General features: G+C 41.5%; 1 protein-coding gene across 1 annotated transcript in view; it reads right to left on the reverse strand.

Moving 5' to 3' along the window:
- ZYG11A (zyg-11 family member A, cell cycle regulator) overlaps nucleotides 1–27,761 on the reverse strand; it is a 48,141-nt gene that overhangs the window by 1,104 nt on the left and 19,276 nt on the right. The window contains exons 5-13 of the mRNA XM_047792572.1: nucleotides 27,260–27,436; nucleotides 25,106–25,170; nucleotides 22,773–22,872; nucleotides 22,621–22,674; nucleotides 21,199–21,360; nucleotides 21,079–21,123; nucleotides 16,496–16,690; nucleotides 11,247–11,308; nucleotides 10,331–10,428 (exon numbers count right to left, since the gene is read on the reverse strand). Coding sequence (XP_047648528.1) covers nucleotides 10,331–10,428; nucleotides 11,247–11,308; nucleotides 16,496–16,690; nucleotides 21,079–21,123; nucleotides 21,199–21,360; nucleotides 22,621–22,674; nucleotides 22,773–22,872; nucleotides 25,106–25,170; nucleotides 27,260–27,436 — 958 coding nt within the window. The remainder of the gene's footprint in view (nucleotides 1–10,330; nucleotides 10,429–11,246; nucleotides 11,309–16,495; nucleotides 16,691–21,078; nucleotides 21,124–21,198; nucleotides 21,361–22,620; nucleotides 22,675–22,772; nucleotides 22,873–25,105; nucleotides 25,171–27,259; nucleotides 27,437–27,761) is intronic.

The following is a 27,761-nucleotide window of genomic DNA, read 5'->3' on the forward strand; positions in this document are numbered from 1 at the left end:
ATTAACCCACTGAGCAAGGCCAGTGATCGAACCCACAACCTCATGATTCCTAGTTGGATTCTTTACCCACTGAGCCATGAAGGGAACTCCATAATTTAAGTCTTAACGTAGGAAGTTAGAAGGAGAATGAGCATAAAAAGTTGGCTCCTCAGTTAGATAAGATGAGGGAATAAGACAATGAATCGTTTTTATCTTGGCCTGGGCTCCTGGGGAAAAGTCTTTCCTGAGAATTTATAACCAGAGTCCCATGTTGGTATAGAGTTTGAATTTACATGCCCCTCAATGTTCTGGGAATCCTTGAGCTAATAAATTAATACAAGAATTAGGAGTTCCCGTCGTGGCGCAGTAGTTAACGAATCCGACTAGGAACCATGAGGTTGCGGGTTCGGTCCCTGCCCTTGCTCAGTGGGTTAACGATCTGGCGTTGCCATGAGCTGTGGTGTAGGTTGCAGACGTGGCTCAGATCCTGTGTTGCTGTGGCTCTGGCGTAGGCTGGTGGCTACGGCTCCGATTCGACCCCTAGCCTGGGAACCTCCATATGCCGCGGGAGCGGCCCAAGAAATAGCAAAAAAAAAAGCCAAAAAAAAAAAGAATTAATCCAATCCCAGTGAAACCTCTAGAACACTTGACAGAAGCAAAAATAAAACGGTACTGAAGGAGTATGTCTACAACTCAGTCTGAAAAGGATTCTCTTAATCAGTCCAAGAGCCAATTAGACAGAGAGAAATGATGATCCAAAAACAAATCTAAGACAATTACCAAGGATGCAGTAAAAAGAAACAGACATGGAAACAAAATATGTAGGACAGATAAAGAAACGGTATTAAGATACTTCTAATAGACTACAAGAAAGGAATAGAATAGATGGAGGTTAATACTTTAAAAGAAAACAGCTAAGGAGCTCTCATCATGATGCAGAGGAAACGAATCCAACTAGGAACCATAAGGTTGTGGGTTCAATCCCTGGTCTTGCTCAGTGGGTTATGGATCCAGTGTTGCTGTAAGCTGTGGTGGAGGCTGGCAGCTGTAGGGTTGGTTAACCCAATTCAACCCCTAGCCTAGGAACCTCCATATGCCACGGGTACGGCCCTAAAAAGTAAAAAAAGGCTGAAAATTTTCATCAATTTTGTAAGGCATAACCATTATCTGAAATTCAGAGGCCATAAGAAAATACGGAAATGTAAAAATATTGAATAAAATTAAGGCAATAAAGGGGGAAAATATTTGCAAGAGTTCCTTCAAATTAAAAAGATCAACAAATAGTAGATAAAAAGTGAGCAAAGGATATCAACAGACACTTCAAATTAAGAAGATAGGGGATTAAGACGGCAGAATAGAAAGACTAGAGCGCGACTTCTCTCCTAAAAACAACAAAATTACAAACAAATGCTGAGCAATCTTCAACCAAATGGACCAGAATCAAAATACTCTGGAGTAGGATATCAAAAAGATATCCTACTCCAGAAGACAAAGAAGAGGCCACATCAAGAGGTACGAGGGGCAATTACTCTATATAAGCAACCCCATACCTCCCGGGTGGGCAGTCCCAGACTGGAAAGTAAGTGCATTGCAGAGACTCACCTACAGGAGTGGGGAGTTCAGAGCCCCACGTCCAGTCTCCACACCTGGGGATCTGGGATTAGGAGAAAGAGCCCCCAGAGAATCTGGCATTGAAGTCCAGGGGGGCTTGTGCGCAGGAGCTCCACAGGACTGGGGGAAACAGAGACCCCATTCTTAAAAGGCACAACCAGACTTTCACGTGCACTGGGTCCCAGAGCAAAGCAAAGGCTCCATAGGAATCTGGGTCAGACGTGACTGCAGTTCTTAGAGGACCTCCTGGGAAACGGGGGGTGACTGTGGCTCACTGTGAGGGAAGGACATTGGAGGCAAAGCTGTTGGGAATATTCATCAGCATGTGTTCCTCTAGAGTCAGTCATTTTAGGAAAATCTAGCCCCATTCATCAGCATTGAGATCTAGACCAAACAGCAATCCAGGTGGGATCACAGCCCCACCTATCAGTAACTCAACAGGCTGCCTAAAGACCCCCCAGGCACACAGCCCCCTCTAATCTCACCCAGAGACAAAGCCCCACTTACCAGAGGGATAGGAATCAGCTCCACCTACCAGTAGGCAGGTATCAGTACCCCCCCCCCATCAGGAAGCTTACAGCAAGTCCCCATACCAACTTTAGCCACAAGGGGGGCAGACATCAGAAGTAACAGAGGCTACAATTCTATTACCTGTAAAAAGGTCACCACATCAAAAATCTATAAAAACAAAAAGACAGAACTATAACTCAGATAAGGGAGAAAGAAAAAAAAACCCAGAAAAACAGATTCTCAGTCTCCAGGAGAAACACTGAGCAAAGAAATACAAGATATAAAACTTAAGCAAGAAGAGATGCAAAATACAATAACTGAAATAAAAAATTCATTAGAAGCAGCCAACAGCAGAATACAAGAGGCAGAAGAAACAAATAAACAAGGCGGAGGACTGATTAGTGGAAATCACTGATGTGAATGAGAAAAAAGTTTGAAAACAAATGAAGAGAGTCTCAGAGAACTCCAGGACAAGACCAAACACACCAACATCCATATTATAGGGGTGCCAGGAGAAGAGAGAGAGAAGGGAACAGAAAAAATATTCCGAGAGATAATAGCCGAACACTTCCCTAACATGGGAAGGAAACCACTGACTCAAATCCAGGAAGCACAACGAGGACCATATAAAATAAACCCAAGGAGGAATACACCGAGACACATATTAATCAAACTGACCAAAACTGAAGACAAAGAGAAAATCTTGAAAGCAGCTAGGGAAAAGAAACAAGTAACATACAAGGGAACCTCAATAAGGTTATCAGCAGATTTTTCAGCAGAAACTCTACAGGCCAGAAGGGAGTAGCACTATATACTTAACGAGATGAAAGGAAAAAACCTCCAACCAAGATTGCTTTACCCAGCAAGGCTCTCACTCAGATTTGAAGGAGTAATCAAAAGCTTCACAGATAAGCAAAAGCTAAGAGAATTCAGCAACACTAAACCAGCCTTACAACAAGAAGTGGAGGGTACAAATGCAGGACAATGGAGATGCAATTAAGAGACCAACAACTTAGAAGTTCCCGTCGTGGCTCAGTGGTTAACGAATCTGACTAGGATCCATGAGGTTGCAGGTTCAATCCCTACCCTTGCTCAGTGGGTTAAGGATCCAGCATTGCTGTGTGGTGTGGTGTAGGTTGCAGATGCAGCTCCGATTCGACCCCTGGCCTGGGAAACTCCATATGCTGCAGGAGCAGTGCAAGAAATGGCAAAAAAAAAGAGACCAACAACTTAAAAGAATCTCGTGTGTGTGTGTGTGTGTGTGTGTGTGTGTGTGTGTGTGTGTGTGTGTAGATTCCTATATCAAAATTTCAGAGTAACTGCAAACCAAAAATCTATAAGTGATACACAAACAAGTAAGAAAAATCAACTCAAATACAACACTAAAGATAGTCATCAAACCACAAGGAGAACAAGAAGGGAAGAAAAAAGAACAACAAAAACAAACCAAAGCAATTAATAAAATGGCAATAAGAACACACATATCAATAATTACCTTAAATGTTAACGGACTAAACACCTCAACCAAAAGACATGGGCTGGCTGAACTGACACAAAAACAAGACCCATATATATATGCTCTCTTCAAGAGACCCACATCACTTCTAGAAACACATACAAATTGTAAGGTAGAGGATGGAAGAAAATACTTCATGCAAATGGGAATCAAAAGAAAGCTGGGGAGTTCCCGCCGTGGCGCAGTGGTTAACGAATCCGACTAGGAACCATGAGGTTGCGGGTTCGGTCCCTGCCCTTGCTCAGTGGGTGAACGATCCAGCGTTGCCGTGAGCTGTGGTGTAGGTTGCAGACTTGGTTTGGATGCTTGGATCCTGCGTTGCTGTGGCTCTGGCGTAGGCCGGTGGCTACAGCTCCGATTGGACCCCTAGCCTGGGAACCTCCATATGCCGTGGGAGCAGCCCAAGAAATAGCAACAACAACAACAACAACAAAAGACAAAAAAAAAAAAAAAAGAAAAGAAAAGAAAGCTGGAATAGCAATACTCATATCAGACAAAATAGACTTTATTTTTAGGGCTGCACCCACGGTATATGGAGGTTCCCAGGCTATGGATTGAATCAGAGCTGCAGCTGCCAGCCTACACCACAGCCACAGCAACGTGGGATCCGAGCCGCATCTGCGACCTACACCACGGCTCATGGCAACGCCGGATGCTTAACCCACTGAGCGAGGCCAGGGATTGAACCTGCAACCTCATGGTTCCCAGTCGGATTCATTAACCACTGAGCCACAAAGGGAACTCCAAAATAGACTTTAAAATGTAGAATATTTTAACAGACAAGGAAGGACACTACATAATGATCAAAGGATCAATCCAAGAAGAAGATATACCAATTTTCACCCAACATAGGTTCACCAAAATATATAAGGCAACTGCTAGCAACCTTAAAAGGACAAATCGACAATAACACAATAATAGTGGGGGAATTTAACACCTCACTTACAGCAATGGAGAGATCATCCAGACAGAAAATCAATAAGGAAACACAGGCCCTGAATGAAGCAATAGACCAATGGACTTAACAGATATTTATAGGACATTCCATCTAAAAGTAACAGAATACACATTCTTCTCAAGTACACATGGAACATTCTCTAAGATTGATCACATCCTGGGCCACAAATCAAGCCTCAGCAACTTTTAGAAAATTTAAATCATAGCACACATCTTTTCAAACCTGTATTACTGGAAATCAACAAGAAGAAAACTGCAAAAAACACAAACACGTGGAGACTAAACATGCTACTAAACAGCCAATGGATCACTGAAGAAATCAAAGAGGAAATTTAAAAATACCTATAAGCAAATGACAACAAGGATACAACACTCCAAAACCTATGGGATGCAAGAGTCCCTGTCATGGCTCAGTGGTTAACGAACCTGACTAGCATCCGTGAGGAAGCAGATTTGATCCCTGGCCTCGCTCAGCAGGTTAAGGATCTGGGGTTGCCGTGAGCTGTGGTGTAGGTCGCAGACATAGCTCAGATCTGGCGTTGCTATACCTAGAGAATCCTAAAGATTCTACCAGGAAACTATTAGAGCTCATCAATGAATTTGGCAAAGTCGCAGGATACAAAATTAAGAAATTGACGGCATTCCTATACACTAACAATGAAACATCAGCAAGAGAAATTAGGGAAGCAATCCTGTTTACCATCGCATCCAAAAGAATAAAATACCTAGGAGTAAACCTACCTAAAGAGACAAAAGACCTGTACTCTGAAAACTACAAGACACTGATGAAAGAAATCAAGGATGACACAAATAGATGGAAAGACATACCATGCTCTTGGATTGGAAGGGTCAATATTATCAAAATGACTATACTACCCAAGGCAATTTACAGATTTAATGCAATCCCTATCAAATTGCCAAGGACATTTTTCACAGAACTGGAACAAAATATTTTAAAGTTTGTTTGGAAGCACAACAGACCCAGAATAGTCAAAACCATCCTGAAAAAGAAAAATGGAGCTGGAGGAATCAGGCTCCCTCACTTCAGACTATACTACAAAGCTATAGTCATGAAAACCATATGGTACTGGCACAAAGACAGAAATATAGATCAGTGGAACAGGATAGAAAACCCAGAAATAAACCCACACACCTACAGCCAACTTGTCTATGACAAAGGAGGCAAGAATATACAATGGAGAAAAGACAGCTTGTTCAATAAGTGATGTTGGGAAAACTGGACAGCCACATGTAAAAGAATGAAATTAGAACATTCCCTAACACCATACACAAAAATACACTCAAAAGGGATTAAAGACCTAGATGTAAGACCAGATAGGAGTTCCCGTTGTGGCTCAGTGGTTAACGAATCCGACTAGGAACCACAAGGTTGTGGGATTGATCCCTGGCCTTGCTCAGTGAGTTTATGATCCAGCGTGCCCTGAGCTGTGGTGTAGCTCACAGACGAGGCTTGGATCCCGCATTGCTGTGGTGTAAGCAGGGGGCTATAGCTCCAATTAGACCCCTAGCCTGGGAACCTCCATGTGCTGTGGGAGCGGCCCTAGAAAAGGCAAAAGACAAAAACCAACAAACAAACAAACAAACAAAAACAGATACTATAAAACTCTTAGAGGAGGAGTTCCCGTCGTGGCGCAGTGGTTAACGAATCCGACTAGGAACCATGAGGTTGCGGGTTCAGTCCCTGCCCTTGCTCAGTGGGTTAACGATCCGGCGTTGCCGTGAGCTGTGGTGTAGGTTGCAGACGTGGCTCGGATCCCGCGTTGCTGTGGCTCTGGCATAGGCCGGTAGCTACAGTTCCGATTCAACCCCTAGCCTGGGAACCTCCATATGCCGCGGGAGCGGCCCAAGAAATAGCAACAACAACAACAACAACAACAAAAAAGACAAAAGACAAAACTCTTAGAGGAAAACACAGGCCAAACACTCTGTGACATAGACAACAGCAGCATCTTCTCAGATTCACCTTAGAATAATGACAGTAAAAGCAAAAATAAACAAATGAGACAATTAAACTTAAAAGTTTCTGCACAGCAAAGGAAACCCTAAACAAAATGAAAAGACAACCCTCAGAATGGGAGAAAATCTTTGCAAATGAATCCACTGACAAGGGATTAATCTTCAAAATTTATAAACACCTTCTACAGCTCAATACCAAGAAAACAAACAGCCCCATCAAAAAATGGGCAGAAGATCTAAACAGATAGTTCTCCAAAGAAGATACATGGATGGCCAAAAAACACATTAAAAGATGTTCAACATCACTCATGATTAGAGAAATCCTAATCAAATCCACTTTGAGGTACCACCTTATACCAGCCAGAATTGCCACCATCAAAAACTCTACAAATAATAAGTGTTGGAGAGGGTGTGGAGAAAAAGGAACCCTATTGCACTGTTGGTGGGATTGTAAATTGGTGTGACCACTGTGGAAAACGGTATGGAGACTCCTCAGAAAACTAAACATATAACTACCATTTGATCCAGCAATCCCACTCCTGGGCATCTATCCAGAGAAAACCACAACTCTCAAAGACACATGTACTCCAATGTTCATTGCAGCACTATTTGCAATAGCCAAGACATGGAAACAACCTAAATGTCCACCGACAGAGGAATGGATCAAGAAGATGTGGTACATATACACAATGGAATATTACTCAGCCATTAAAAGGAAAGGAATAACAGCATTTGCAGCAACATGGATGGACCTAGAAATTATCATGCTAAGTGAAGTCAGTCACACAATGAGACACCAACATCAAATGCTATCACTGACATGTAGAAATCGAAAAAAGGATACAATGTACTTCTTTGCAGAACAGATACTGACTCACAGACTTTGAAAAACTCATGGTTTCCAAAGGAGACAGGTTGGGGAGTGGGGGGTGCACTGGGGGTTTGGGATGGAAATGCTACAAAATTGGGTTGTGATGTCATTGTACAACCATAAATGCAATAAATTCATTAATATAAAAAAATAAACAGAACTCTCAGAAAAATAGGGCGACAAGGAAAAAAAATTTTAATTTAAATACAGTAAAAGAAACAATAAAGGAATCAAAATGGCATATATATGTATGTATATATATATATATGTATGTATATAAGAAGATAGTTAACCTTACTTATATATATGTATGTATATAAGAAGATAGTTAACCTTACTTAAATGCCAACTGAGATTCATTCACCTTAGATTGGCAAATATCAAAAAATTCAATTAAATGTTTTTGCAAGAATAAAGGGAAACTGCAAGCTCTCAAATATTGTGGCTGGGAATGCAAACTGGTAATCAATTCCCTGCTAGTTTAGTAATACCTATCAAAATTACAAATGTTCATGACATTTTGACTCAGCAATTCTAAAAGTATTCTGTAGATGAATTCACATGTTTGCAAAGTTAAGTCTTTTACTGAACAAATGCTATGTACTAATATTATGCTATATATGCATGCTAGTATTATAAATCAAGCAAAAATGCTTTGCAAATGTTAACTCATTTAATTCTCATGAGTCCTATGATGTAGGTATTTTAATCCCCATTTTATAGAAAAGGAAACTGAGGCACAGAGAGGTTAAGCAATTTGCTCAAGCTCCCACAGCAATAAATGGAGAAACTGGAAAAAAGGTACAAATAGTCTGGATCTGGCACCTGTCCTCTTTATTACCACACATGTGCACCTTTCGTATATGTATGATGTATTTGTGACTGTAAGAGAATGTCATTTATTCACTGTCATTCAATTCACTGAACTGTTTGTATTGTAATAAAAATGACTGGAAACAATGTTTGATTTGCCTATATCTATTCGTATGACAGCACCATTTAAAGAGAAGTGTTTTGCGGAGTTCCCGTCATGGTGCAGTGGTTAACGAATCCGACTAGGAACCATAATGTTGCAGGTTCGATCCCTGGCCTTGCTCAGTGGGTTAAGGATCTGGCGTTGCTGTGAGCTGTGGTGTAGGTCACAGACACGGCTCGGATCCCACGTCACTGCTGCTGTGGCCCTGGCCTAGGCCGGCGGCTACAGCTCCGATTAGACCCCTAGCCTGGGAACCTCCATATGCCACAGGAGTGGCTCAAGTAAAAGCAAAAAGACCAAAAAAAAAAGAGAGAGAGAGAGAGAGAGAGAGAAGCGTTTTGGCAAACTCCTAAAAACCATTTTTTCCTGTTTGGTTTCTTTCCTGTTTATCTTGCCATGTTTACTTTAGAATAATTTTCAGATTCCTCATTTCTTACTCATCCACTTGAACTGTATTACATTCATAAACTGAAAAGAACAGAAATTTACAGCATGTCTCATAATTATTTCAAGCTTTTAAATTATTTCTCATAGTTTTTGCATGTAGGTCTCTTTCCTTGTTACAGCTATCTTAAGACAGTTTACACACTTTGACAATTAAACCTTCAATTAAATTCTAAAAGTTATACCTTAGGTTTTTTACTATACAATTAAAATCCGTATTTCTTTTATAATAAAAGCAAACATTTTAATAATCTTTAGCAAAGTATAAAAGCCAAAAATTCCCAAGGGAATTTAAAAGAGCAAGACATGGAAACATTTAATCTGCCTAGGAAACAACTCCTGATTCCTGCTCCTCCTCCAGGCTCCCAAAAACCATTACCAAGAGGCAAATCCATGTACATTACTATGGGAAGGATACTCATGATAAACTCCTGAGTGAAAAAGAGCAAGCCATAGGACAGCATGCACAGAACAAGCCCATTTTGTTTAAAAACATTAAATTCATGCACGTATATACTAACTATAGTATGTTTCCACAGAAAATTATCTGGAAGAATAGCTATGAAATTACGCACAGTGCTCTGTAGGAAACAAAAGTGGGAGAAAATTTTCAGTTTCTAAATTGCTTAACACCCACCTCCAAGTATATTATAATTCTGTAGACTTTTTTATACTAATACAAATGCTTTTCAGCTTCTTTCTTATTTTTGTGTGCTTTTTAGGGCCATATGCACACCATATGGAGGTTCCTAAGCTAGGGATCAAATCGAAGCTACAGCTGCCGACCTACTTCACAGCCACACCAACACCAGATCTGAGCTGTGTCCATGACCTGCACCACAGCTCACAGCAGTAACAGATCCCCAACCCACTGAGCAAGGCCAGGGACGGAACCATCCTCATGAATACTAGTTGGGTTCACCACCACTGAGCCACAAACTTCAGCTTTTCGGTTTCTCTTCAAAAAAGAGTTAAAATCAACACATAGGTGAATAATTTTTCAAAATTCCATCTTTTTTTTTTAAGTTATATTTTATGGCCGCACCCACAGCACATGGACTTCCCAGAACCTACACCGCAGCCACAGCAACACCAGATCCTTTTAACCCACTCTGCCAGACTGGGATCGAACCTGTGCCTCAACGGCAGCCTGAGCCACTGCAGTCAGAGTCCTAACCCAAGCACCATGGAGAGAACTCCTCAAAATTCCATCTTGAACTTAATCCTTACACACGGAGTTCCCGTTGTGGCTCAGCAGGTTTAAAACCTGACTACTATCCATGAGGATGTAGGTCTGACCCCTGCCCCGAGTTTAGCAGGGTAGGGATCCAGCATCGCCATGGCTGTGGTATAGGTCACAGCTGCAGCTCCAATGCGACCCCTAGCCTGGGAACTTCCATAGGCCACAGATGTGGCCGTACAAAGAAAAAAGAAATCCTTATACAGAAAAATAGCTAGAAAACTATTATGTTTTGTTTTGAATACATACGGTTTTCACTGCAGACATGATACAGGGCCCACAGTGCCCAGAGTTGAACCTCTGGTTGAGAGAAGTTGCCAAGGAGCGGGAAAAATGCCTTGAAGGATCTAAAAAAAAAAAGCGCACAAAGAAGATGTTTATTCACAATTCAGGGTAACATCAGGGATATTATAATAATTTTCAGCACTTCCCTCCAGGTCAATTCCTCACTGAGACAGATCTATTGCTGAGCATACAACTGGAGCTAGTATTTAAAAGTTATATTGTGTGTTAGACACTATACATTCAATAGCTGGCTCCACCCTCGACCTCGCACACAACCAGCTTCATTTTACAGATGAGGAAAACGGACCCTCAGGGACTTGTTTTGGCCGTGTCTGAGGCATGCAAAAGTTCCTGGGCCAGGGATCAAACCCACACCACAGCTGTAGCCAGAGCCAGAGCAGCAGTGACACCAATCCGTAACCCGCTGAGCCGTGAAGGAACTCCTCTCAGGGATTTTCTAAAAGTGATTTTCCCAATATCACAAAGAAATAGGATTTGAACTCAAAAGCCACTTGATTCTAATATGTTATCACTGTACCATGGCCTCTGCATAGTGAGTAGACTGAGGATAAGCTTTAATAAAAGCACTACAGGAGTTCCCATCGTGGCGAAGTGGTTAACGAATCCGACTAGGAACTGTGAGGTTGCGGGTTCGGTCCCTGCCCTTTCTCAGTGGGTTAAGGGTCCGGCGTTGCTGTGGTGTAGGTCACAGATGCGGCTTGGATCCCACGTTGCTGTGGCTCTGGGGTAGGTCAGTGGCTACAGCTCCAATTCGACCCCTAGCCTAGGAACCTCCATATGCCACAGGAGCGGCCCAAGAAATGGCAAAAAGACAAAAATAAATAAATAAAATAAAAGCACTACATAATAATGAAATTACCTGTAGGTCACCAACGCGATCATCTTGCAACTTGAACTTGGCCAATTCTGGATGGTTACATACTACACAAAATGAGAAAGCAGGATTCTAGTGTCATTTCATGTCATTTATAATTACACATATATGAAACAACATAAACTTTCAAAATACAGGACTGATTACTCAAATTTAGGTATACTGAAGCTGCCACGGTTCCAATTAGACAACCATTATATGTATAACATGAACAAAGTCATGTGGAACAATGTAAAAAAGGAGGAGTCGTGTGTAACGACGGAAACTGAGCAGGCACCCCACCTTCCCTACATCCCTTGAACAGAACATACAAATGGTTTAAAATAAAAGAAGCTAAATACACACAGAGCAAAGCAGAAGGAAAATGATAATTCATAACTGATTTAGATCTAGCACTGGGGAAGGTGAGAGAAACAAACCATTTTGAACAGAACCCCCAAAGAGACTTAAATATTTTGCATATAAAGTACTTTAGGAAGTAAGATTAGAGGTAGGGTTGAAAACAGGGGGACTTTCTGCACTCCCCACATCCGTGTGTGCCCCCCCTTTCAGTCATTCTTCTATCTCACCCAGGGCAACCACTCTCCGAACTTTTAATATCATTGATTACTTTTAGCTATTTTTGAACTCTATATAAATGGAATCACAGAATATGTGACATCTGGTATCTTTCACTCAATATCATGTTTGTAAGTTTCATTCATACTGCTGTATATAGGTATAAACTGTTCGTTCTCATTACTGCAGAAAATTCCACTGGGAACATATTCCACAACTTACCTGTTCTACTGTTGATTGACAGTTCTAGTTTCAGTCTATTATGAATAGTGTTCCTGTGTATATTCTTGTAAATGTCTTTTGGGGAGCATATGTATTCATTTCTGTTGGGTCTACACCTAGGATCGTATGTACTGGGTCACAAGGTGTGCACAAACCCTTTTGTTGATAAGGTCAAATTGTGTTTCTAAAGTGGCTGCAGTGGTTAAGATATTTTTGAGGACAGTGCATCCTGGCCCCACCAACATGACACAGCACACCAAGTTGCTGCTCACGCCTATCTGTAAGAGGTGAAAATGCTCGTCAAGGCTAGTTTTCTGCAACCTTTCTTTCCATCCGTTTTAGAAGGAAGTTATTGGTACTTTCTACAACATATCATAGAATTATTTATCTCCTCTACATTAACTGAGTAGGTGTTTTTTTTTGTGTGCTTATATACCACCGAACATGGAGACAAGTCAAACATGTGACTAAAAATTAGAATCTAAACACTGATGACTTCTTTCCTTCAGGCATGCTGAAGAAAATTTTACTGAGCACCAACTCTTTGCCAGGTACTTCATTAAGAATCAGAAGCTTTATACAGAATTATAAGAGATGAAGTACTTAGAAGAAAGGCATAAATGAAGCCTGGGCATTTTCACTCTCAATGCTATAATCTACCTGCCTCTCAGACACTCTCCTTCATTTATTGAGACTTTTGCAAGTGGTTGCGCTTTCTTCATAGTGCAACCACTAGCGTTATTATGAATGATTCTTATACTCAAGGCCTCAGAAGTTCCCTGGATGTCTTCGTCTTCAACAATGGTCATCCATGCTCAATTTCAGCACTGCATTCCACTATTATGAGTTGGAACCTACCAATCAGTACGGCTTCACTTGTGAAATTTCGGACCACACTTAATAGCTTCTTAGAAACCTCTCACTACCTTACTCCAACTACACTTGTTCTTAAACTAGATTAAAATTATCCGTCCCTGAATGACCCCAAGATTTTTCTCCCAGTCTTTCATCCACTACATCCTCCTTTCTTTTTCTGCTGTTTCTTCTCTAAGGACATACCTGGTAGTTATGACCAGCATCCATTCTAACTGGTCAGAGTCTATGACAGAAGTCAGACAATATAAGAAAAGCCTTAGGGGAGTTCCCGTCGTGGTGCAGTGGTTAACGAATCCGACTAGGAACCATGAGGTTGCGGGTTCGGTCCCTGCCCTTGCTCAGTGGGTGAACGATCCGGCGTTGCCGTGAGCTGTGGTGTAGGTTGCAGACGCGGTTTGGATGCTTGGATCCTGCGTTGCTGTGGCTCTGGCGTAGGCTGGTGGCTACAGCTCCGATTGGACCCCTAGCCTGGGAACCTCCATATGCCAGGGAGCAGCCCAAGAAATAGCAAAAAGACAAAAAAAAAAAGAAAAAAAAAAGAAAAGCCTTAGGAAGGGCATTTAGAGAAAGTGGTGTCTAGCCTAGATGTTATAAGTAGCCATTCTTGTGGGAGTCAATACAATCAGATTTGTTTTCATTTGAAATTTTTAAAGATTATTTCAGCTAGAGCATGGCAAGCAGGAGAAAGCACTGCTTGTCTGTTACCATTCATACCACTATGAATGGTAACAGACAAGTTAAAGAACTCCTTATTTTCTAATTGCATTTCTTAATCATTATTTTTGTTACTAGTGGGTTTGAAAATTTTTCCTATCTTTACTAAAGTTTATATTTATTATGAATTTCTTTAAAAAAAAAAAGAAAGAAAGAAAAAAGAAAACAGGAGGACTGGTTCCAAGTACAAAAGAATCAAGATTCCCAGACCTCCCCCACCACCTCTAACAAAATTCCTGGACTAGGCAACTCCTTGAACAACTGAGGTTAGGAGTACCATGTTAAAACAGGGGGCTAAAATGAAAACGCCAAACAGGGAACACTGAGGTTACCCTGCCCCCAACTCTCTTCCTCTAGTGGGTGTTTAGACTGTTGGTAGCCAATCTTACAATTTGTATTCAGGAGACTAGGAATTAAGGAAGAGAGGGAGATATGGAGGCAAGAGGAAAGAGGTGAGGAAGAAAGTAAGGAGGCGTGGGGGAGAAAAAAAAGAGAGAAAAATTTCCCAGAACTGAAGGAAACAAGATTCCAGAGCAGTAAGTAGACAACATAACATGAAAATAAACCCACATCAAAGCACATCACTGTGCCTTTCCATATACCTTCCAAATTCTGAATAAAAAAATCTTAAAGCTTCCAAAGAAAAATGGCACAGGACTTCTTAACAGAGATGCCACTCGATCAACTAAATGTGAATGTAAAATAAAGGCCTTTTCAAACATCAAAGCTTTCACTGCATTCTGAAATCAAAGAAAAAGAAGAAGCATGAAGAAAACGAGGCTAAAATGAGCATGCAGATTACACCATTAAATGAAAACCTAGGCCCTGTAAAGAGGGAGTGGCAGTCCAGTCAGTGGAGAGTCAGTGAGCTTGAGAAACAGACGACCTACAGGAAGAAACTGCAGTTACTGGAAGCAACAGATCAGAATAATCAAGATGAAAGGCAGACACTACTAGAAAGGTGTCTTAAAGGAGAAGGTGAAATAGAAGAGCTTCAAACCAAAGTACTAGAATTGCAAAGAAAGCTGGATAATACAGCTGCAGCAGTGCAGGGGCTGGACATAGGGAATCAGTCCCTTCAGATCAAAGGTACACAAGCCAGTGAATAGAAAGTGGCTGAAGACACTGAAGTGCGAAACTGCACGGCCTATGGGAAAGGCTTTTCAGTCGCAGTGAGACGGCATCACTGCAGACAGTGTGCAAACACCTTCTGTGCTGAGTGTTCAGCCAAAAATGCCTTAACTCCTTCTTCTAAGAAGCCTGTTTGTTTCTATGACACATGTTTCAATGACTTGCAAGGATAATGGGTTGTCACAACTTCAGAGTAATATTACACTAACATTAGATTCTTAATAAATGCTCGTAATAGACTACTACTATTTGATTTGGACAGTGGCTGCAATACTAAACCAAATTTGAATTCATGTATTTTGGAATGTTATCAAGTAAAACTCTTCTATTTTTGTGAGACATGGGCTTATCTTTCATTACTTTTTTCCGTTTAACCCTGGAACAGCTTTCATGCCACATTTAAAATTAGCCAATGAAATGTAAATTAACTTTGGATGGGAAAAAAAAAAAAACATAAAAGGTTTCAAATTTTCTCTTTCATGCATCTCTGAGGAAGCTACTGGAGGATATGACCCAAGAGAAAGAGGGAGGTACACCAACAACCAGGCAGGTATATAATCCAGGAAACAGGGAATCTTACACAAGAGAGCAAACACAATCCCCAGGAGTATCCTGGGATGACAGTGCTCTTTTAGCAGATACACAAAAGAGCAAATCAGATTTAAGGCCTGGACGTTTCTGAGAAGTTAAAGTGGACAGAGTATGTCTGAATATACTGAAAGGAGATGTATACTAGAAGTATAGGAGAGGATATGCATTGGGACAGAGAGAAAAAGAATCCCCAAAGTAGGAATATAAATTAGTAGTAATGTCTAAAACTTCAAAGTCAAGAAATAACAACGTATGGTAGAGACATGGAGTTAAATGCCAAAATAAATAGTTTTTTAAAAAGCTGACCCAAAGCAACAGAAATAAAAGCAAAAATAAACCAATGGGACCTCATCAAACTGATAAGCTTTTGTGCAGCGAAGGAAACCATTTAAAAAAAAACAAAAAGACAGCTTACAGAATCAGAGAAAATAGTTTCAAACGGTGCAACTGACAAGGGCTTAATTTCTAAAATATACAAGAAGCAACTTATACAAATCAACAGCAAAATAACCAACAACCCAATGGAAAAATGGGCAAAAGATCTGAATAGACATTTCTCCAAAGAAGATATACAGATGGCCAACAAGCACATGAAAAAATGCTCCACATAACTGCAAATCAAAACTACTATGAGGTACCACCTCACACCAGTCAGAATGGCTTTCATAAACAAGTTAACAAATAACAACTGCTGGAGAGGGCGTGGAGAAAAGGGACCCCTCCACACTGTTAGTGGGAATGTAAATTGGCACAACCACTACGGAGAACAGTATGGAGGTACCTCCGAAAACTAAATATAGAACTACCTTATGACCCAGCAATCCCACTCTTGGGCATATATCCAGACAAAACTTTCCGAGCCATGTCTGCGACCTACACCACAGCTCATGGCAACACCAGATCCTTAACCCACCGAGCAATGCCAGGGACTGAACCTGCAACCTCATGGTTCCTAGTCAGATTTGTTTCCGCTGCACCATGACCGGAATTCCTATAACGTTTTCTTTGTACTTTATCTTTCCTGTTTCCTACAATGAACACATTTCAAAACCTTATGATCTAGAAAAAGGTTTTCTTATCATCTAGAAAAGTTTTCTGCAAAAGATGACTCTGGATTTTGTAAAGAGGGATGGTCCTTGTACCAGATCCTGGAGAAGAGCATTCCTCTGAAGGTCATGGGATATCCAGGGCTGTCTGTCCGACGTCAGGTGGGCTACGATGCCCGCAGCAAAATAGCTGACTTCCAACTCCTTGCTGTGGAGTAAGCTGCTGACATGCTTTACCACAGCTTTGGTCATCAGTGTGGAAGAGAGTTCTCTGACTTCGGCTATGTTGTTCTATGGGTCAGATGGAGTAGAGTATCAGCTTCTCCTTCTACTCAGCTCCAGGCACACAAGAACAGTTAGCCCGCCCTCCTCCATCTTGAGCCCAACACCAACGATCCCACCCCACCCCCACCCCCGATGATGAGGTGGAGCAGTAATAACAAATCGCTGAGGAAGCACTTACTAAGTGCCAGGCACTGTGCTAGAGAGACCAAAACGTCTTTTCATCTGCTTTAGCTCATTTATTTATTTATTTACTTATTTTTATTTATTTATTTTTTTGTCTCTTTTGGGGCTGCACTTTTGACATATGGAGGTTCCCAGGCTAGGGGTCGAATCCGAGCTATAGCCGCCGGCCTACAGCACAGCCACAGCAACACCAGATCCGAGCCGCGTCTGCGACCTACACCACAGCTCACGGCAACACCGGATCCTTAACCCACTCAGTGAGGCCAGGGATCAAACCCAGAACCTCATGGTTCCTAGTTGGATTCGTTAACCACTGAGCCACAACGGGAACTCCTGCTTTATCTCATTTAATTTTTAGTAGTCCTAACAAAGAAATTTGACACTCAGCAAAACTAACTTGTCAGGTTACACTGCTAATAACCAGTCAAACAAGAACACAAATCCAGGCCTGACTCAAAAACTTAACATTCCTGGGAGCCTACAATATGTTACATTAGCCTCAAGTTTAACAGTAACAGCCTCAATAAAAGGCAGGCAGTATTTGTGTTATTTTATATATTACATTAGCTTTCTATTCTGTGTAACAAATTAACACGAACTTGGTGGCTTAAAACAACACACATTTTTCCTCTCGCTTCTGCTGTCTTGCTAGGCTGCATTCTCATTTGGAGGCTCCACTGGGTAGGATGGGGGGGGGACTACTTCCAAGTTAACTCAGACTGCTGGCAAAATTCGCTTTCTTGTGGAAGCAGGAATGAGTTTCTTGACGGAAATCCTTATAAAATTGGATTGTGATGATCATTGTACAATTATAAATGTAATAAATTCATTGTAAAAAAAAAAAAAAGGAATAGAGTTTCCTGCTGGGGAAAATCTCAGTTCCTTAGAAGCTGCCCATAGTTTTCTGGCTTTGTTTTGTTTCGGTTTTTTTTTTTTTTTTGGCTTTTTGGGGCTGCACTTGAGGCATATGAAGGTGCCCAGGCTAGGGGTTGAATTGGAGCTGCACCCGACGGCCTACACCACAGCCACAGCAACGCCAGATCCTTAACCCACTGGTCAAGGCCAGGGATCAAACCCACAACCTCATGGTTCTTAGTCGGATTCATTTGCACTGCGCCACGACGGGAACTCTCTGCCCATAGTTTTTTTTACCATGTGGGCTTCTCCCTTCTTCAACCACATGCTTCTCTAGAGTGTCTGCTAAGAAGAGGAATTTTATGTATATTGTAACATAATCACAGGAGTGCTATCCTATTATCTTTGCCATACTGTTAGTTAGAAGCAAGTCACACGTCCTGCCCACACCCTAGGGAAGGGGATTTCACAAAGACATGAACACCAAAAACTTGGAATACCTGGGGGTCAATAACCTTAGGGTTTGTCTACCACACAGATGAAAAAACAATGGTTTAGAGGAGACATACACAGTCAAAGGGAACATAGCAGTTACTGCTCCTTCTAAAGCAGCTTTCAGACTAGTACTCTATAGACGATTATACTGAAGAAGACATATGGCACCATGCAGAAAATTGTACTATTGAGACTTTCCTGCCCTCTTTCCCCAAGATCAGCTATATCCCTCTTGTCAACAGCATGATCTCAACAGAAATTGCATGTTTTTAAAAAAATTTCATGCTCACAGCATGAAGAAGTTCTAGGGCCAAAGGTCGAACCTGTTGCCACAGAAGCAAACTGAGCCACCGCAGTGACAATGCCAGGTCCTTAACCCACTACACCACAAGAGAATTCCAGAAATTGCATATTTTTAGATCCCTTCCCTTCTTCCCAGGGCCAGCAATACAACTATCGACAGCATGATTCCAGCATTAGGCCTAACAGATGGAAGCCCCAAACAAGAGATGAGACGACAGACAGGATCCTTAGCATACTGAGAGGGACACCTCAGTTGAGTCCCAAATTTCTCCTGTAAGCTTAGCAGAGGCTTTTTTGTTAGCTTGTTCTTTCCAAGAGTCTGTGGAATAAAATGCTGAGAAAAGGGGAGTTACAGGAGATGGGGATCTTCCTTGTTCAGAAAAAGTGAGGAAAAGGAACAACCTCACTAATCCTCAGCATTCCAAGAGGCTCTCAAAAAGATAAAACGTGAAAGCTCTCTTAGTTCAGCTAGCAGTAGGATACTTAGCATTGTCTAGATATATGAGGCTCCAACCCACCTTTCTGGCCTGATTTCCCACTGCTTTTCTTCTTTCCAACTTCTCCCAAAATTCCAGAAGTTTATTCTATATTACCGTGTCCCTCAAATGATTATGTCTTCACATCCCTCTCTAGCCAAAAATGACCTCTGCTCCTTCCTTCTACTTTTCTGTACCTTCCAGGTTTCCATAATAATCATGTATTCCTCTCTGTGAAGCTGTTCACATCTGTTCTGTTCCAAGTCCTATATATGCAAGGATACAAAGGGAAAACACGGTCCCACTTTCGAAGGTTCATTATCTGGAGTTGAAGCTCCCAGGGGGCTGTGTGCCCCTTTTACAGCACTTACCACAGTCAATCATAAATGGGAGACCTATTTGCAAATGTGTCTCACACCATCTCCCCAACATTATAAGTACCACCAGCTTGATATATTTCATGCATATGTCCCTACAAAACCAGCACAGAAAATGCAGGGCTTATAGTAGTATGTCTTCATTGTTTTTTATAAATCTTCACTTTTATCTTTAGGAAACAAAGGAATTTCTCAGTAATAAGTATCTTAATTGAGAGGTAGTATAAAAGTATAAATAGGGACATTACTAAAAAGTTACAAGCATTGCTAAAGAGGAAGTATAGTAAAGCAGCTGATATCAGAGGATCTGGAGCCAGACCGCCTTGAATTTGGGTTCTGGTTCCGCCTCTTACTATCTAGGTAACGCAGGGTAAACAGACTTCTGTGCCTCAGGGTCAATGTCTACTCTCCATAGACAATGACGTATGGGAGAGCAGAGAACATAATGTATTTCCTATTCCTGTGTAGATGCCCTTTAGCAGTATGACTTTGCTGCTCTTCCCATTACGGGGTGGCATAAGAAATATATATACTTGGTCTTTGTCCCTAGTTCCTGACAAAGAGCTCATAAATCCTTGGAATATCTGGAGTGACAGAAGCATATTTGTTCTAATGAGGTGATTTGTGGCAGGCAACCTAGATGGTTTCTGGATGAGGGCTAGATGCCAGAAAGACCAAATCTTGATTACAGCTTTCAGCCCCACCTCCCAACCTCATGGGGAGGGGAGAGAGGATGAAGACTGAATTAATGATCAATCATGCCTGAGATGAGACACCCCTCCCCCCAAAAGCCCCTAAATTGGATTTGGAGAACTTTGGGGTTGATGAACACTTTAAGTTACTGGGAAGGTGGTGCACCTGGAGAGGGCATGGAAGCTCTGCAGACATCCCTCCTTCCTTGCCTACACCATCTCCTCCATTTGACTGGTTTCAGAGTCCTAGCCTATAATAAATTGGTAACAGCAAGTAAAGCACCCTCCCCCAAGTTCTGTGAGCCATTCTAGCAAATGATCAACCTGAGGAGGGGGTCGTGGAAATCCTTAATTTATACTCAGTCAGTGAGAAGTAGGGGTGCCCCTGGACTTAACAGCTGGCAACGGAAGAAGAGGCTGACTTGTAAGACTGAGTCGATTAACTTGTGGGATGGATCTGATGCTGACTCCAGATAGTTAGTAGAAGTGAACTGAATTGAACACTCAGCTGGTTGCTCGAAAACATCCCAGATCACATAACCTGCTTTGACCAAGCACTTGTACAGCAGACTTGCCTTCTACTGCTGCCCTGAAACTGCCAAGCGAAAAAGCTCTTGGAGACAAAAGGCCCAGGTAACAACCTGTACCAGCTGTTAGAGATGAGAGTCAGGCCACCTGAGAGCTCCTAGTTCTGGCTGTGCACCAAGGAGACTATACCAACAGGAGTGCCTCCAAATGAGACCAGCAGAACAGTACAGCTGAGCTGAGTTCAAAGTGTTGACCTGCAGATTCATAAGTAAATAAAATGGATGTTGTTTTAAGCTGTGGTTTGCTTACAGCAATAGATGACTTGCATATAATGGTATTTAGTTTACAGGGACAGTGTGAAGGTTAAATGATTCAACGCACATAAATGCCTTACAAAAGTGCCTAGCATATAGTAGGTACTACGTAAGTGTTAGTTTTCTTATTTATTTAACTAATTAGAAATAACGCAAAACAATTCACCTTACCAAAAGACCAAGTACTTTGCTTTGGATTGTTGACTCTGAAAAAGTCTGCGAAAAGAATATACAGGTTACTTTATCATGTATCAGAGAACTTTACACATAAACTCAATCCTGTCTTCTCACCTCCAAGACTTGAATGAAGATTGCCAATCCTTGATTTTCAAGAAAGTGCTTGCAGGCAGCTGGAGACTCATCTGTAAGATTCCAAAGTGCTTTCAAAGTAAACAAGAGGGTGACATCATCTAAATTTTCAGCAGTCTTTTGTTTTACTATTGCTAGAAGTTCCTAAAAACCAAAGAGATAGAGAGTTAGATGCTCTAGTGACTGGTTCAACTCCAGTATAAAGAAAGCTATGCTTGGAGTTCCTGTGGTGGCTCAGTGGTCAATGAACTCGACTAGTATCCATGAGCACATGTGACTGATCCCTGGCCCTACTCAGTGGGTTAAGGATCCAGTGTAGCTCGCAGATTTGGCTCCGATCCTTTGTTCCTGTGGCTGTGACACAGGCTGGCAGCTGTGGCTCCAATTTGACCCCTGGCCCAGGAACTTCCATATGCCGCAGGTTCCGCCTTAAAAGCAAAAATAAAGGTTCCACTTATAACAATAATCCAAAAGGTAAAAGCCTTAGGGATAAAGGTAAGAAATATACCAAGTCAACATGAAGAAACATTCACATACTTCTGAGGGACATGTAAGACTGAATAAATGGAATAACATACACTGTTCTCACATAGGAGGAATCATTATCACAGAGATGGCAATTCTTCAAAGTCAATCTTTAACACAATTCCAATGAAAATAGGGTTTTTTTAGAAATAGACCAGCTATTTCTAGCATTCATGTAGGAAAAAAAAAAAAACAGATAAGGATAACAAAGAAATCCAAGGAAAGATCTTAACTATTAAAGGATAATGCTAGAAAATAAAAGTGTGATACAAGCATATAAACAGATATGAATTAAACAAACAGAATAAAATCCAGAAATAGGTATAAATACATATGAGAATTTAATATATGATAAAAGTGGCACTGCATACCAGTGGAGAAAAGAGAAGTTATTCAATACAGGGTAGAGAGGCAAGAGGGCAGACATTGAGAAGAAAAAAGACCATTATACCTAAAAAAGACTTTTTGAAGTAAATCAAATATCTACACATTAAAAGAAAAAACCCAAATTGTTCTTTTTTGTTTGTTTCTTTTTGTTTTTTTAGGGCCACACCCGCAGCATATGGAAGTTCCCAGGCTAGGGGTTGAAATGGAGCTCGGCTGCTAGCGTACGCCACAGCCACAGCCATGCAGAATCTCAGCTGCATCTGTGGCCTACACCACAGTTCACAGCAACGCTGGATGCTTAACCCACTGAGCGAGGCCAGGGATCAAACCCGCATCCTCATGGATCCTAGTCAGGTTCATTACCACTGAGCCATGACAGGAACGCCCCCAAACTGTTCATTTTACAAGCCTTTTAGAATGATTCAATTTTTAAAAATATGTTCATAAATTACTTTTACTGAAAAAAAATTATAAAAGTGACAATTAACCTACCTTAACTGCCATGAAGAGCTCTTCTTTAAGTTGTGCAGTTTGCTCAGGTGAGAGCTACATGCAAACAAAAAGCCAAAAATGAATTGTTAAATCTCCATCAAAGCTCCACCAAGACTAGGGAGAAAGAAAGCTTGTATTTAGCAATCACATACCTGCAGGGCTAGAATAGAGGTGACGCTCACTGCCATTGTTTGCATCTTGGGGTTTTCATGCTTACAGAGCCATCTCATAACAAACTTGGCAGCATCAAACCTAAAAAACAGTATTTTTCTCACAATAAAGTTTGTAACGGTACTTAAAGAGTGAAGAAATCACTTAGCCTCCCCAAGAAATCCTGGTTTTTTTTGGTTTTGTCTTTTTTTTCTAGGGCTGCACCCGCAGCATATGGAGGTTTCCCAGGCTAGGGGTCTAATCGGAGTTGGAGTTGGAGCCACCAGCCTTCACCACAGCCACAGCCAACGCAGGATCCAAGGCGCATCTGTGACCTACACCACAACTCACGGCAACGCCGGATCCTTAACCCACTGAGCAAGGCCGGGGATCGAACCCGCAACCTCGTGGTTCCTAATAGGGTTCATTAACCGTTGCACCCTGACGGGAACTCTAAGAAATCCTGTTTTTACCAAAAATAGCCTTGGTCTTCTAAAGCACCAGCTATGTAAATTAAGAGCATCTGGCAAAAAGAGACGACCAGAAGAGGAAAGGAGAGCTTGCAAAAAAGGAATGAGCAAAATACACAAGATTCAAAGATGGACACAGCTAAGAAAAACTTTTTTTTTTTGCTTTTTAGGGTTGCACTCGTGCCATGTGGAGGTTCCCAGGCTACAGGTCAAATCGAAGCTACAGCTGCCAGCCTATGCCACGGCCACAGCAACATCAGATCCAAGCCACGTCCAAAACCTACACCACAGCTCGCGGCAATGAGGGATCCTTAACCCACTGAGCGAGGCCAGGGATCAAGACCACCACCTCATGGTTCCTAGTCAGATCCGTTTCTGCTGCACCACTGCGGGAACTCCAAGAAAAACTTATTTTTTAGCACTCAGTTTCTATGATGATAGGTCTGAAAAGGGAAATAAGCTCCCAAAGAGGCAGTCATTTGCAATCTGAATTGCAGACAGTGCAAAAATGCCACAGCATACAAATCACTTAGCTAGATAGAATTCATGCCCTTTCATATGGGCAGTTGTTACGCAGCTCCAACTGATGACTGCTATACAGGGATGAAAACTGAGTTGAGGGTTTCCAACTTGTCAAAAGAAAGTGGAAATACACTTTTTTAAATGAGGAAGATGACTACCTTCCCTACTGTATTATTATTTTTTTTTTTTTGGTCTTTTTCTCTTTTCTAGGGCCACACTGAAGCATATGGAGGTTCCCAGGGGAGGGGTCAAATGGGAGCTGTAGCCGCCAGCTTACGCCACAGCAACGTTGGATCCTGGCTGCATCTGCAACCTACACCACAGCTCACGGCAACGCTGGATCCTTAGCCCGCTGAGCAAGGCCAGAGATCAAATCCGCAACCCTATGGTTCCTAGTCAGATTTGTTAACCACTGAGTCACAATGGGAACTCCCCCTACCATTATCCCATTTTAAGTAATACTTTAATTAGATTTGAGAATGGTTTAGCCTACAACCTGGCACCCATAAATCATAGGCTTTGTTCTTATCAGACTATGTTTGATTTTCCCAATGGCAGCAACTATTATTTTAAAGTTTTGAAACTCATGAATCTGAGAGATTACAACGGCCAAAAGAGGAATCCCTCTGGAGTCTATGATTTTTTTTTTTTTAATTATTATCAATAGGAGTTTCCATCATGGCCCAGTGGAAACAAATCAGACTAGGAACCATGAGGTGGCAGGTTCGATCCCTGGCCTCACTCAGTGGGTTAAGGATCTGGCATTGCCATGAGCTGTGGTGCTGGTTGCAGACGCGGCCAGGATCCTGCATTGCTGTGGCTATGGTGTAGGCTAGTGGCTACAGCTCCCATTCGACCCCTAGCCTGGGAACCTCCACATGCCGCAGGTGCGGTTCAAACAAAAAAGCAAAAAAAAAAATTAACATCAATAAAATAATAACAAAAGGAATGGCTAATATTTAGAACAGCCTATATACTTACATGCCAGGCACTAGGATAAGCACGTTACAAACATCATCATATTTCATCCTCATAAGAGTCAGTTTTTTATAAAAGAAGAGAAATTTATGCACAAAAATAATGGAAGGGTTAGAACTTAAACTGATGTTTGACTTTCGGGAGCCCATGTTCTTAGTAGTCACTGCCCTGAACTGGAATGACATTTGGGGAAGACAGTATGTGCAAGCACAGAACTTCCAAACACATCCATGGAAGAGGCTCAACAGAATATTTTCCCCAAATACTTAATCACGTCCTTGCCAGGCCAATAACCAAAGCCAGTGATGCTCAGAGTTAACAGCGGTCAACACTCCCCTAATCAGATAGTCCAATTTTATACTTGCCTGTCAAATGGAACATCCACAAGAATCCTGGAATTGGTTAAGGAGAGAAGACAATTCTTCTGTAACTTTAAGGGAATAAAGAAAAAGAATTCTGAGCAAATGTATACCCACTCTAAATAAAGGTTGCTAACATTTGGAAGGTGAGAGTTCGTGGTGTACCTGCTCCTCTCCAAGTCCTTCATTTAATCTTACTATTAAACTCTGTAACATTCACCTTTCCCCTTTTGCACAAAGAGGGAGTCTCCTTTCCCCCTGAATCCTAGGAGGATCTGTGTGGAAAGTTGCCTGTCGGGCCAAATCAATGATCACAAGCCTTGTCTATCGCGTCAAAGACCAATGTCCTTACCAGATTTCACATCTAACTCTATGGCAGAGCTTCCACCTTCTACCTATGACTGGTAGGGATTACACTAGGCCTTTACAGAGAGGAGGCCTTTTCTCTTTCTTTCCTAGGAAAGCTATAGGAATAGAAAAAATATAACATCTCTTTGAAAGGCCATGAATAGCAAAAATATTCAAGTTAAATTACCTGATAGTAAAAATAAATAAATGAGACCTAATCAAACTTATAAGTTCTTGTACAGAAAAGGAAACCATAAACAAAATGAAAAGACAACCTGCAGACTGGGAAAAAATATTTGCAAGTGATGTGACTAACAAGGGCTTAATTTTCAAAATATACAGTTCATACAACTCAACAACAAAAATTGTTGAAAAATTGGCAGAAGACCTAAGTATACACATTTCTCCAAAGGAGATATACAGATGACCACCAGGCACATTAAAAGATGCTCAACATAGCCGTGAGCTGTGGTGTAGGTTGCAGACGCAGCTCGGATCCCGTGTTGCTGTGGCTTTGGCGTAGGCCGGTGGCTACAGCTCCCATTCGACCCCACCCCTGGGAACCTCCATATGCCGCGGGAGCGGCCCAAGAAATAGCAAAAACACACACACACACACAAAAAAAGATGCTCAACATTGTTAATTATTAGAGAAATACAATCAAAACTACAATGAGGTACCACCTCACACCAGTCAGAATAGCCATCACTAAAAAAAAAGAAAAAAATCTAGGAGTGGTTAATGAATCCGACTAGGAACCATGAGGTTGCAGGTTTGATCCCTGGCCTTACTCAGTGGGTTAAGGATCCGGCATTGCCCTGAGCTGTGGTGTAGGTCACAGATTTGGCTCGGATCCTGCTGCGTTGCTCTGGCTTTGGCGTAGGCCAATGACTACAGCTCCAATTAGACCCCTAGCCTGGGAACCTCCATATGCCGAGGGGAGAGGCCCTAGAAAAGGCAAAAAGACAAAAAAAAAAAATCTACATATAACAAATGCTAGAGGGGTGTGGAGAAAAGGGAGCCCTCCTACATTGTGGCTGGGAATGGAAATTGGTGCAGCCACTATGGAAAACAGTATGGAAGTTCCTCAGGAAACTATAGAGGAGCCAAATGACCCAGCAATGCTACTCCTGGGCATATACCTGGACAAATCTATAAATAAAAAAGACACATATACTCCTATGTTCATAGCAGCACTATTCATAACAGCCAAGACATGGAAACAACCTAAATGTTCATCGACAAATAAATGGATAAAGAAGATATGGTATATACACACACATACACACACACAATGGCATACTACTCAGTCATAAAAATGAAATAATGCTACTTGCAGCAACATGTACGGACCTAGACATTATCATACTAGGTGAAGTCAGGAAGAGAAAGACAAATGTCATATCACTCATACATGTAATCTAAAATATTAACACAAATGAAGTTATCTATAAAACAGAAACAGATTCACAGACATAGAGAACAGACTTGTGGCTGCCAAGGGGGAGGGTGGGGAAGAGAAGGACTGGGAGTTTGGGACCAGCAGATGCCAACTACTATATAAAGAATGGATAAACGAGGTCCTACTCTATAGTACAGGGAAGTATATTCAATACCCTGTGGTAAAACATAATGGAAAGGGATATGAAAAAGCATGTATATATGTGTGTGTGTGTGTGTGTGTGTGTGTGTGTGTGTGTGTGTGTGTGTGTGTGTGTGTGTGTACACCTGAATCACTTAGCTATACAGCAGAAATTAATACAACGTTATACATCAACTATACGTCAATAAAGTAAGTCTTTAAAAAATTACCTGCTGGTAATGGGGGAAATTTTTCAGAGCCTTGAAAAGTAGACAGGTAACCTCTGACAACAGACGAACAGGCATCCCCCTGGCCAGGCCCTGGCGTGTTAGGTTGAGGGCACAAGCACTGGCTGTGAATTGTACTGGCAAATCCAATGGATGATTCCTCATTCCTATAGCCACAAGCTGAAGATGAACTTATTTTTAGTGGCAGATGACAACATTAGAAATCTTTACACGGTCTTCTTTTTGCGTCAGTTGTCAAAAATACTTGCTCATTGAGACAAAAAGTAACAGATTTTTCCCCATCCTCAGCATTTATTTTTCAGGACACCAGCAATATCTTCCACTCCAAATGCAGCCATCAACTAGCTATGTGAATCTAGGTAACTCACTTTCTTTCTCTGGACCTCTATTTCCTCTCTTGTGATTTCACAATCATTTATTGAGCCTCCATCCATCCAAAGCATTATGATAAACACTACAGGGAACACAAACAAGAATCACTTAT

Source organism: Phacochoerus africanus, chromosome 8 (genome assembly GCF_016906955.1).
Source record: "Phacochoerus africanus isolate WHEZ1 chromosome 8, ROS_Pafr_v1, whole genome shotgun sequence".
Classification (NCBI taxonomy): domain Eukaryota; kingdom Metazoa; phylum Chordata; class Mammalia; order Artiodactyla; family Suidae; genus Phacochoerus; species Phacochoerus africanus.